An 11,564-nucleotide genomic window follows, 5' to 3' on the forward strand; every position below is an offset into this window, starting at 1 on the left:
CGTTCGTCTTTAACACATATCTACGCGCTCCGTAGGAATACATGGGGTAACGTAACGCGCCATACGTGGGCTGAACCCGGTGTTAGCGCAATACCAGGCCGACCAAGGCAGCGGAGGTGAGTGGCCGATTTCGGTGGTAGTGCAATACCTCGAAAACCCACAGTTTAGCTGCAGCAGGCTTAAACCTATGCAAATTTCCAAGGCAAGAATGCTGAAACTTATACTAAAATGTAGGTAGCAATTAAGCTTGATTGGACGCCCCAGAAAAAGACTGATCCCACGCCTTCATAACCGCTAGCCACTGTTCCCCCACGAGGCTGCAAATAGTTCGTACTTCAAACTTTCCCTGTTACCTAAATGAGATGGTAATCAAAAAAACTAAATTATAAGCGCGTAATTTTGGACGTTTTCACTCGTATGCTATAGTGGAATGGTGAAAACCAAATTTTTTATTGAGCTGAAATAAAACGCATGCTTCGCAGCAACTATTTATTGTCAAGTTTAAGTCGGCAGTGAAATCTCATGAGTAAAACGGGGTCAGCAGTAAAATGAACTGTACCGCAGACTTTTGAGGATTGAAATGCTCAGACTTCATATACTTTGTTCATTTCTGTTGCACACCTTATCGCTTCCTCCGATGAAAAGCCTCTTCAAGAACAGCAGACGCTCTGGAGGTATTAAGCACGACGCTATTTTGAAAAGGTGACATTGGCAGGCGGAGTAACACAACCCCGCGCGAGCCGTACGTGTGTTCGTTGCCAACTGCTGTTTTTTTTTTTAAAGTTATATATACCATACAATGATTACTTACTGTGCAATAATTTCTCAGGGGAGTTTCTCTTACGTTTTTTCGCTCCCAAACATCCTTTTTCTCATATTTTTCTAGGCTGTGCTTCAGGGGCTTGCTTGCACGAAGAACCGGTACACATGGCGCAGACTAGTGCAGGCTCTCAACAAAAGGGAATCTCGGAGGGTTCCGGCACTTGTTGCGCATAAAAACAAGGCCTTTGAGATTGGCTAATGCTGGCAACGTTGTGCATGCAACAAAGTCAAGTCACGTTCAAGCAGAAGGCGAGTCAGCCGTCAGCGTTTCGCGCGTTTTCTGGATTTACCGCAGCAGAGTTTGCAGCGACCTCCGTTGTGGTATTTTGTTCCTCGGAGGCATGCCCTCGGAATCGGAAAAAGGAGGTGAGTGCATTTTATTTGTTAGTGAAATAAAAACCTTAAGTGGAGTAGTTTGTTGCGGTATTCTAGAGACGACTACTTGTTCACGCTTAGCGCCAAGTACTGTACCCTTGTGCACCATGTCGGCGAGTGACCGATGGTTTCGCCGCTTGAGGAACCGAAGAGTAGATGAATTCTTTATGATCCTAAATCCATCGCAAACTGGAACTAATAGCGAGCAGAATAATGTGCACCCATCTGGCTCTGGAGAGAGCACTTGGCGCAATCAACTTGACGCTGCTAGTGGGAGCCCATTGTTCAGCGATGTTGCATCGGAATCCGACCAACGTGAGCGGCCCAGCATCGAGCAGGACGCCGTGTTCTGCAGCAGTAGTTCGGACTCTGAGTGCCTACAGGAGCAAATGAAGCAAACGAATGTGCATCAAAAAGAGCAACCTGAGGTAGACGATGTGGCGCCGTTAAGCGACCAATTACAAGCATGGGCCATTCAGTACGGCTGTTCCCACAGCTCAGTTACTGCCCTTTTGAGAATCTTGCGTGGTCATGAATGTTTTTCTTGTCTTCCACGATCAGCAAGAACGCTGCTAGAAACGCCCAGAAAGTCATTAAACATAGTCAACATAGCTGGAGGGCGGTACTGCCACTTTGGTATCATGCAACCTCTTCGTGAACTGCTAGATATAGCAAAGGATGTACCATTGGAGCTTGCTCTCAATTTTCACGTTGATGGGCTCCCTCTGGCAAAGAGCTCGAGAAAACAATTTTGGACAATACTTTGTCATGTAAAGAAAATCGAATCTCATGACCCTTTTGTTGTGGGTGTCTTCTTTGGCGAAAAAAAACCAGATGATGCAAATGAGTTTCTCCGTCAGTTTGTTGATGAAGTTAAGGAAATCATTAGCTCTGGCATCTGTTTTGGTGCACAGGTTATACCTATCAGAATAAATGCCATCATCTGCGATGCACCTGCACGAGCATTTATCCTGAGTGTAAGAAACCACACTGGGTACTACAGCTGTACAAAATGCACTGTGAAAGGCCTCTACAGTGAAGGGAGAGTATGCTTTCCGGCAAAAAGTGGGAATCTGCGCACTAACACCACATTTCGAGGCCAATTTCAAGAGCAACACCATGTTGGCAATACAGTTCTTGAGGAGTTGCCACTTGACTTGGTCAAAGACGTGCCACTGGATTATATGCATCTTGTGTGTCTAGGAGTCATGCGAAAACTGCTTCTGTTGTGGTTTCGAGGTCCCAAGCAGATTAGACAAGGGGCTTCTGCACAAAATCGCATTTCAGCCAAGCAAACAGAGCTTTCTCTTTTTGTACCATCTGACTTCAATCGACGTCCAAGAGGTCTACATGACATAGATCGCTGGAAAGCAACAGAATTCAGGTTTTTTTTGTTCTATAGTGGGCCACTGGTGTTGTTTTCTGTAGTGCCACAAGGGATGTATGAAAACTTTCTGTGTCTTCATGTAGCAATAACCATACTTGCATCACAAAGCGCAGTAGCTGCCGAGCTTGACTATGCTGAGGAGCTTTTGAAGTTATTTGTGAGAGGCTTTGCAGAAATATATGGGCAGCACCGTGTATCCCATAATGTACATGGGCTATGCCACCTTGCAGATGATGTAAGACATTTGGGGCCACTGGACTCATGGAGTGCATTTCCATTTGAGAGCCACATGGGCACCATCAAGAAGCTTCTGAGAAAGCCGCAGCACCCACTGGAGCAACTGTCAAACAGAATTGCTGAAACAAAGAAGCTTCAGTGCAGAAAAAAAATGACTGTAAGCAGTTCCCCTCTGCTCACTGTACAACATCAAGATGGGCCTCTTGTGCCTCTTTGCCAAGGGCCACAGTTCAAAAAAGTGACGTTTCCGGAAGGAATTGTCTTAGACACTAGTAGGAGGAATAACTGCTGCAAGCTCCTTGATGGAAGTGTAGTTGTGGTGGAGAACTTTGCCCATAATGCACAAGGTATGCCATACATAATTGGAAGGAAGTTCCTGAAGAAAGATGACGTATATTTGACACCCTGTCCCTCATCAGCACTGGGAATATTGATTGTGTCCAAGCCTTCCTTGCTGCGGTGTTGGCCTCTGACATGGGTCTCGGAAAAATGCATGCGAGTTCCATTCAAAAAGAAGCTGGTTGTATTTCCTCTTGTGCATCTGAAGATGTAAATGATGAAGAAACTCCTGTATGTAGGATTGTACAATACGTATATTGTTTTTCTTTAAGGTGATCAATATGCAGTCGTCAAGTTTCCAGAGGAAGGCAACTCTGTGGCTCTTGTACATACCAAGTGGCTGCATGGCGATGTCTGCTTGTGGCCACAGGATTCCAAGAATGTTTCGTATTTAGCAAAATGTGGAGCCTCTCCATCCTCCAACTGGCAAGTCGTGCCATGTGTGCCCATAGGCACATTCAGTAAGTTTTATATTTCTCTTCTAATTCTTTTGTAGCATGTCTCATAACATAGTAATCATGTTCATTTTGGCAATGTACTTGAAATTGCAGTGTGTGCACACATCTCTTAACTAAAAAGTAGCTTTAGAAAGATCTTCTTTGGTGGCACAACTGTAGATTTTACATGCTTACTAGGTGACAATCACTTTTTCATTCAGAAATGAAAGCTCATATACGCACTGGCGCAACAATTTGTTTAAGGTTGCATGGTAACTCTAGATCTCGTAACATTATTAGAAAACTTATCTAAAATTACATTCAGTTGAAGAATTGGGGCAATGCTTGAATTTATGCTCATTATTATTTTTCTCTTTCCGTAGGAACATATGATGCAGCGCGACAAAAGCTCAAGCAAGCTGAAGATGGGTCAGACTTGGGGAGTGAAGTGGACCTGGGACGGGGCAAAAGAAAAAAGCAACGAAGAGCCCTTAGCTCAAGTCCGGAAAGTGTGCAGCGACTACCACTTCCACCGCCCTCTATGATGAAAAGTATGTTTACTATTTGTTTTTCACACTAGCAAGCTTTGTTCACTATATTCCTCGTATTAATTTTTCTATGCCACATAATTTTTCCCATTAATATGCTAAGTAGGCCTGCACCTTCAAAGAAAACATATGTGGGTTTCCCTGGCAGGTGGGTAGTGACCTGCCATTTTACAAATTCACCTCGACATTGTAAATTTTTATACAGCTCTGTAAAATGAAGCTCTCTGCTTTCACTAGAAACTGGCGACATCTGAGCTTTGAAATCACATTGCATGTGGTTGGTACACTAAGGAATTGTAGCTTGTTTCTCGAATCCTTTCAATGTCGTTTTTTCAATTTTAGAAGCACAGAAGAGGGATGGGAGACGCATTCACAAGCAGTCATCACTTGCATCAACATCTAGGGCTAATGATCCCAATGTTTGCAGTAAGTCTGTGCCTTTTGATAATATAAGGAATGCATGTTAAGAATGCTGTCATTGCAAAAAATTGAATATTGAGAAGGAACTGCTCCAAGATGATGTCTGGCAATGGCACAATAATTTTTACAAATCTACTGGTAGCATAGCATGTTATAGAAAAACAGTCAGCATAGGATGGAGCATATAAATAATTGACAGGGCATGTTTCCACTATGGCTTGTACCTGAAGCTGTTGCAAAAGTGGAACATAAAGCAGTTTCTAATGGCATTTTAACGGGCGTGCATTTTGATGTACAAAGTAAAATTGAGACAAGATTGACTGAGGATTGTCAACCAGTGTCTTATTTCTGGACACTGACTTTTTTTTGGTTTACAAGAGCCCTTTGCTTTGGCACTTCCAGTTTCTTTAGAACACTAAAACCTATCAGTCAGTGTTAGAGACAACCCGTCATGGTAGCTCAGTGGCTGTAGCATTGTGCTGCTCAGCACGAGGTCACAGGTTTCACCCTGGCTTCGGTGGCTTTCTGGTGCATCATAAGAGCACCATGTTGTCAACATTAACGTGGAATCCCTCGCTACGGTGTGCTCCAAAACCACGTCACAGATGTGGCATGCAAAACCCCAGTTACATTTTTTTTAGTCTTAGACACAAGCTCTTGTACTTTGTGTACTTTCTTGATGATGGTCGAATAAGTTATCTTTACTGATTTTCCTTATGATTTGCTTGCTACATTATTTGATGCTTGTCAGTCATTCACATGAGTCGGTTTGTTTCCTCTCCTTTTTTTAGGTGATCAAGGCGCAGTGCAATGTGCACAAATGTGTGCTAGCGAGACTTCAGAATCTGAGGGTGAGGCTGAGTCTGGAGGTGAACAAGATGCAATGCAAGAATCATCAGGCATTAAAAGATCGTCCACAGCTCACTCTTTGATGAAAAGTATGTAATCTAGCATTGTCTGTTTTCTTTCTTACAGAACCTCTTGAAGTTGTAGCCAAAATGTGTAAAACGTTGTCTTGTAACACACCTGGCTTCCTTTCACAAGCACTACTCAGCAGTAACACACCTTAAAGGCCTGCTGGTGAACATGATTATGTATTTTTCTTTTTTTTTTTTTCGTGCGAAGGAGCAAGCCAAATGGGAAATACACAGTGCAACAATGAGAAGTGGCATTCAAGTCAGTCTGTTGCACCTATTTCAGATGATGGTAAGCATTTAAGAATTCATATTAAGCCAGAGGTTTCATGTGTTAGAGGATTGAGTAATCTTCCAAGTTGTCTAGAGTCATGCATTCAGAGTGAACGGAGCAAATTGTAAGCAAGACAGTGATGCAAACCATGGTTTAGATGCTCTAGGAAGGCCCTGCACAACCTTTAAGGAAACTTGAGGTACATCAATAGATTATTTTTCTAGATGTTCATCATTGCTTTCCATGTGTAAATATATGAATTTGTTGCTTAGAAATTTTGTCCACTTTAGACGGACTATTAGGTTTAATAAACAGAACTGTGATATCATTTTTTATTTCTGAGTTACAAAAAACATCATAGTTTCATTTCTGAGAATTTGCGTTTTTTGCCAATTTTTATTTAACAAATTGACAACAAACAAAAATTTGCAACAGTCACTAGATCCTTTTTCTTTTCGATGTAACAAACCTCATCAAATATGGTGCAGTGGTTTCCGAGAAAATCGATTTCTCCTTTCCCAGGTATTTAGATAGGAGCCTTCGAGCTAAGCTTCCTCTTAAGGGAGCTAGTTGCTCTTTGGGGCTCGGATTAATGTTACTATGGCCTAGAGCACCATTTGTGTACTCCGTTAACTTGTTGACTGCTGCTTATTGACTAGTGTATGAACGTCAACATATTTTGTTTGATGCGATAAAGTCGCAATGTAGACCAGATGCCCAAGCAGGAAGTTTGCTCCCTTTTGGTTTACTTTGGGCGGAGGAGCTGTTCAATAACCAGAAATGTTTTGGACTGCATTGTGTGCAGTAATGGTAGTGTTGCACAGCACACTTTCCATCATTACCGAATTTCTTGGTTGTGATTGGCTCTTGTGATTGGCTCCTTCCTGCAATATTGCAGGAGGGAGTCAATTGTGGTTGAGAATTTCTATCAGGATCGGGCTCAAGTCATAATAAAAAGTGGCCGTGTGACACCGATGCAACATCAGAGCCTTTCCTCATTTTTCATGATGTTAACACGAAACATGATTGGCACTGCGACTTTAACAATACAGTACCACCTCTTTTTACATATGCTGCCATTATAATTGGTAGCACGGCAATTCCTGATTGAAATATTTGCTGCATTTCAGTAAGGAAAATGGTTTGGCAAATTTAATCGGATTTTCCTATGAAAAAAACTTGCCTGTGCTACCTTTTGACACTGTTTTTCGCATAGCTTATAGATGTAGTGCCACCACTGTGCGGGTTTTGACTAAAAGTGGACAGAATGCTTGGCAAAGCAATGTTTTTGGGTTCCCAGAGCCCAACCAATGAACTCAACATAGCAAAGGGGCACTAAAGAAGCTTATTAAATTCTATTTTTTTATTGATGCTCTTTTAATAGCAAAACAACCACTCTTGTGGGCTTGGCAAGAATGAAGGATGGGTGACTATACTGTGCTGAAGTTCCACACCAGTCAACTGATTTTGACAGTTGGCTAAGAGCTAGTTATTTGTTTATCAATGAAGGACTGCATCACACTAAACAAACCAAACGAAACCTGACAACTGCATGAATATTAACTGACTGCATGATTAACTGAATATTAACAGCCAGAGTGTCCTCACACATTTTCTTCGTGAATTTCAGGCATTAAGCAGGTGATCAGGCTTCTACAAACGGTAATCTTGAGAGTCGAGCACCTGGGAAGCCAACTAGACGTAATAAAAGCAAAGCTTTGTGACCAACAACTGCAGCCTGAAGCAGATTTGTTAGAAAAACCATTTTGTGACATCACGGAGTTCGAACTGTTTGATCAAGGCCTCTCAGAAAGTGATGCAATGAAGTCAAAGTTGGTAAGTGTTTTTAGTGGAGTATTGTTATACACGAATTTGATAAGCGTGAGGTTGACTGACATATCTCACGGTAAACTTTTCCAGGTTTCTATATGAAATAAGCAAGTATCCTTGCTTGTATATGTAGAAGGTTTTATGTGCGCTGCAGTTCTTAATTCCAGGTAGAAAAACGTTTTTTTTTTTCTTCATGTACCCAAAGGCCCTTTTACAGGCATTACATAGGGGGTTACATATTACATAACATCACGAGGAATAAATATTTAAAATATACAAGCGTGAAATGTACCTGGCTTTTTGCACCTAAAAAACAAAATGTAATGTATAATAGCCATATCTTAAGGCACTAATTTTGTGAACAGTGTACTTGTATATTCCTCAGATCCAACATAACACAGTACCTTTCAAAGTCAGTATTTATGTCAACTGGTCTTTTGCAAACCTGAAAATGGTTGTTTCCTTGAACAGATGATGTGAGCAATTACTCATATCAGCAACTCATGTGCGTGGACAATGAGCCCATTTCTACAGTTTTCTAGTGGCATTACCACTAGAAAGCTTCTACATGCCACTATGTATTTGCATGACTACATATCTAGTGGCATTTAAAATGTACTGCACATTCATAATTTTTGTCATTGATGGTAGAGCAGTACATAATGTACAAAGTTTCAATCGTCTGAAAAGCTGGTTGCTACAAAAGGATTACACGCTTGACATATGCTGCCACCTGCACTCGGTTTTCCATTACACCAAATATATTAGCCTGTCACTTCCGGTTTATTTATGAGAAGGATGAAAGTTGTCCATGGGTGTGGACAGTCAGACTGAAAAGGGTATAGCAATGATGTTAAAGGTTTTTGCAGTGCCATTGTAGTGCTTAAGTGCATAAATGAAATATAACAAGACTACTACTTTGCCTGTCATTTGGAATTGCATTGAACTTTTTTGTGAGGAAGCGCTGACCTCTGAGGTATAAAACACCGATGAAAACATAGTGCCATGCTAGAAACTTGTAGCATGTTTGGTATAAGATGTAAATCTTGTTTAGGATTCTTTATGCTTTAAAATCTGCAATCATGTTTTATTGAACCTTGCACTGCAGCCTGAAACTTGCTTTCACTCAGTGGGTGGCTTGAAAATTCACCTGCTATAAAAAATTGCTTAGTGTTCTTTGAAATGTTGGTATTCCTGTAATGGTATAAAACCTTGTAAATTCCAGGTACGGGAACTCGCTGCCTTAGGAGGAAGAAATGTTAGTTTGTCTACGCGTCGCATTCTTGAAGCCCTGATGACCCAGGAAGTGGCTGTTCAATATAGTTGGCTCGGACAAAAAGGAAAGAAGAAGTTCTTGTCGTTGACAACCTGCGACTTGATATATAGTAAGTACACTTCAGTATCCTGTTTCTGCTTTTGGCAAGTTTCTTCCCCTTCACCCTGCAGGGAAATGGACTTCTAGCGTTAAACTACACACATAATGTAGCTATCAGCAGGTTGCTGTGGTGCTCCAGGATAGTTTTCTAAGGCCCTTCAACGCCTTACACCTTTAAGGAGTACTTCTGCTATTGACATAATCATTTTTTAATTTTGTCTCGACAAGAACTGCGTGTGCACATTGCCTGAATACCAAATAAGCTCACATTAAAGAGAGCATGTGTACGATTGAGCCACTTTCTGTGAAGAACCACATAGGTGCATCATGCGTAATATAAATTGAACAAGTGCTACCTGTTGGCTGATAATATAATCGGGAGGGCTACACTGGGTGCACACAACACCTTCAAAGGCCATGTGTGGTTTCTAGCCACATGTCTGAAACATGCAAGTTGTGAAGTTTGAATCTTTCTCCACTATTAAGCCGACACTATTTGCTCTTGCTATATAAAATATTTCATCACTGGCCTGCTCATAAACCTTTGCCTCCCATCATGGCCAGATAAGTAACATAACTGAATTAAATGTATATTCTGGAATATTTTTTATTGACAGCTAATATACAGCATCAAATTGTGTAAACTAAACTGCAAGCCACTCATCTTTTGTTACCCTTTCTGTTACGACCCTGCTCTCTTTTATGCCATGACTGACTGTCAAGATAACTACAGAGCATCTCCTTATTGTTGCAGAAAGTGTTAAGTGCACATTTGAAACTGTAAAAAGAAGTGAAGTTGAGGACGTTGTAAAAACGTGGCTCAGACACGCTGGGGAGAAGCTTAGAAAGAATAACAAACAGTCTGAAAAAGTCACAGGTAAGTATTTCTTCTGATAGGCTCTCGTAATTATTAAATTTAGATTTCCACCTAATAACATTTAACTATTAAATATAATTCAAAGGTTTTCCTGCAGCTGATCTGATAAGTGCTTAAAAATACAATCTGAAACATGATTATGTTGGGCAGTTTAACATTATTTAGTGGGATAAGCATCCAGGCTACAGGTTTTTTTATGCTGGTACTCTTCTGTTTGCATGAAGTGTCCACTTGCCGTATTTATTCGAGGAGAAGGCAGGGCATTTTTTCTGAAATACTCAGTCTAGAAGTTACCCCTTACCTTATATGCGACGCTGATAGATTAAGTGACTTATTCAATATGGCGGTAGCGGTGCCACATCTCTGGTGATCCTAATTTTAGACATCAGCGAGAGGTGTAGCAACTAATAAGCTTTGGCAGGTGAGCCAGTATGGTATTCTGTGCGTACATTCCATACTTAGTATTTGAAAATAAAATTTAATAATGAAGATGAAGTGTGGGTTTACGTGAATTTCTCCTTCAAATGTGGCTTCTGTGGCAGCACGCACCACACTGCTAGGATACTACACGATAAGGCAACATCCGCATATAATCCCAACTGGTCATTCAGTTTATTCTGCTAACTTTCACCGCCGACACCTCAGGAGTAAGGTGAGGCGCTGGGCTTTTTGGTATTTCTAGCGAATGCCGATGGGTCTCAATAATTCGTCGGCTACTGTATGTCACCTTATATTATTGTTCATACTAGTTTTTTTTTCTTGGGTGCCCCAACTGCACCCTCACCTTATAATCGAATAAGTATGGTATATGCTTAGAACTACAGAAAGTTGAACTAGTTAGTTTGGTAGGGGTTCGTTGTGACAGAAGGTAAGGCATACACATGAACACACAAGAAGAGAACCAGAAAACTCAAACGGCACTTGTGTTGTCTGGTTCTCTTGTGTTTTGTATCTCCACGCCTTACCTTCTCTCACGAAGGTATATGCCTTTACTTCCTCCTCATTGAGAGTTAATTTCTGAAATCTCCCTTTTAATTGAAGAGTACACCTTGCATTGCCAAGTTAAGTTACTAGCATGTCTTTTCACTTGCTTCCCTTGTTTCTCTTGTAAAAGTAAGTCAGAGACGCTGAATCTGTGATTCATTGTGTGTCTTTTCTAGAGCTGCTGGAGTGACAACGCAGGTCTCACTGAAGTGCAGCATGTTTCAACCACAGCACGGAGGACTTTTTTTCCACATTTTGCTGTTTTAATGATAATTTCGTCATTGTAATACTCATTTTTACTTTTCCGTTCTTTAATATTTAAAGATTGTATTTTAATTCCTCATTTTCTAGTCATTTTTAGTCAGTTACAGTTTATTACTCATTTTTGCATTGCTGTAGCAGGAAGACAATTTTTTCGCGCATTAAGAGTGATGCCTTATGTATTCATGTTTTTTATAATAAATTTTATATTTAAGCTTTTGCGAGCCTTTCTTTTTGCAAAAAGAAGTATGTTACGCATTGCGTTGTGATGTGTACACGAGATATTTGAAGAGTAGATCAGCAGTGATATTTACACGAATGATTCCATGGTACAACACCACCATATAATCACATTCATGGATTCTTTAGAAGTGGACGTGAGCACGTCAGGAAACATGCCTTAGTGGTCCGGAGATGGTCCTGGCAGAATGTCAAAAGAATGTTCACAGTATGCGATTTGGGGAAAGAAATGGATTTGGGTCGG

General features: G+C 41.0%; 1 protein-coding gene across 2 annotated transcripts; it reads left to right on the top strand.

Moving 5' to 3' along the window:
• The first annotated feature begins 966 nt into the window (after positions 1-966).
• LOC139054325 (uncharacterized) lies at positions 967-11,299 on the top strand. Of its 2 annotated transcripts, XM_070531167.1 has the most exons (10): positions 968-1,188; positions 3,433-3,621; positions 3,981-4,148; positions 4,488-4,571; positions 5,357-5,503; positions 5,691-5,771; positions 7,384-7,589; positions 8,809-8,968; positions 9,713-9,835; positions 10,996-11,299. In XM_070531167.1, the coding sequence occupies exons 1-10, from the start codon at positions 1,164-1,166 to the stop codon at positions 11,007-11,009; spliced, it is 1,197 nt and encodes a 398-aa protein (XP_070387268.1). In that variant the 5' UTR covers positions 968-1,163; the 3' UTR covers positions 11,010-11,299. The 2 variants fall into 2 exon arrangements, with proteins under 2 accessions (XP_070387269.1, XP_070387268.1); XM_070531168.1 differs by lacking the exon at positions 9,713-9,835 and having other exon boundaries at positions 967-1,188.
• Positions 11,300-11,564: the final 265 nt, after the last annotated feature.

This window comes from Dermacentor albipictus, chromosome 1, assembly GCF_038994185.2.
Source record: "Dermacentor albipictus isolate Rhodes 1998 colony chromosome 1, USDA_Dalb.pri_finalv2, whole genome shotgun sequence".
In the NCBI taxonomy this organism is placed as follows: domain Eukaryota; kingdom Metazoa; phylum Arthropoda; class Arachnida; order Ixodida; family Ixodidae; genus Dermacentor; species Dermacentor albipictus.

Coding starts and splice junctions, on each gene's coding strand:
- LOC139054325 (XM_070531167.1), top strand. CDS start 1,164: ATGCCCTCGGAATCGGAAAAAGGAG. Junction 4,572..5,356: donor TAATGATCCCAATGTTTGCA/GTAAGTCTGTGC, acceptor TCCTTTTTTTAG/GTGATCAAGGCGCAGTGCAA. Junction 5,504..5,690: donor AGCTCACTCTTTGATGAAAA/GTATGTAATCTA, acceptor TTTCGTGCGAAG/GAGCAAGCCAAATGGGAAAT.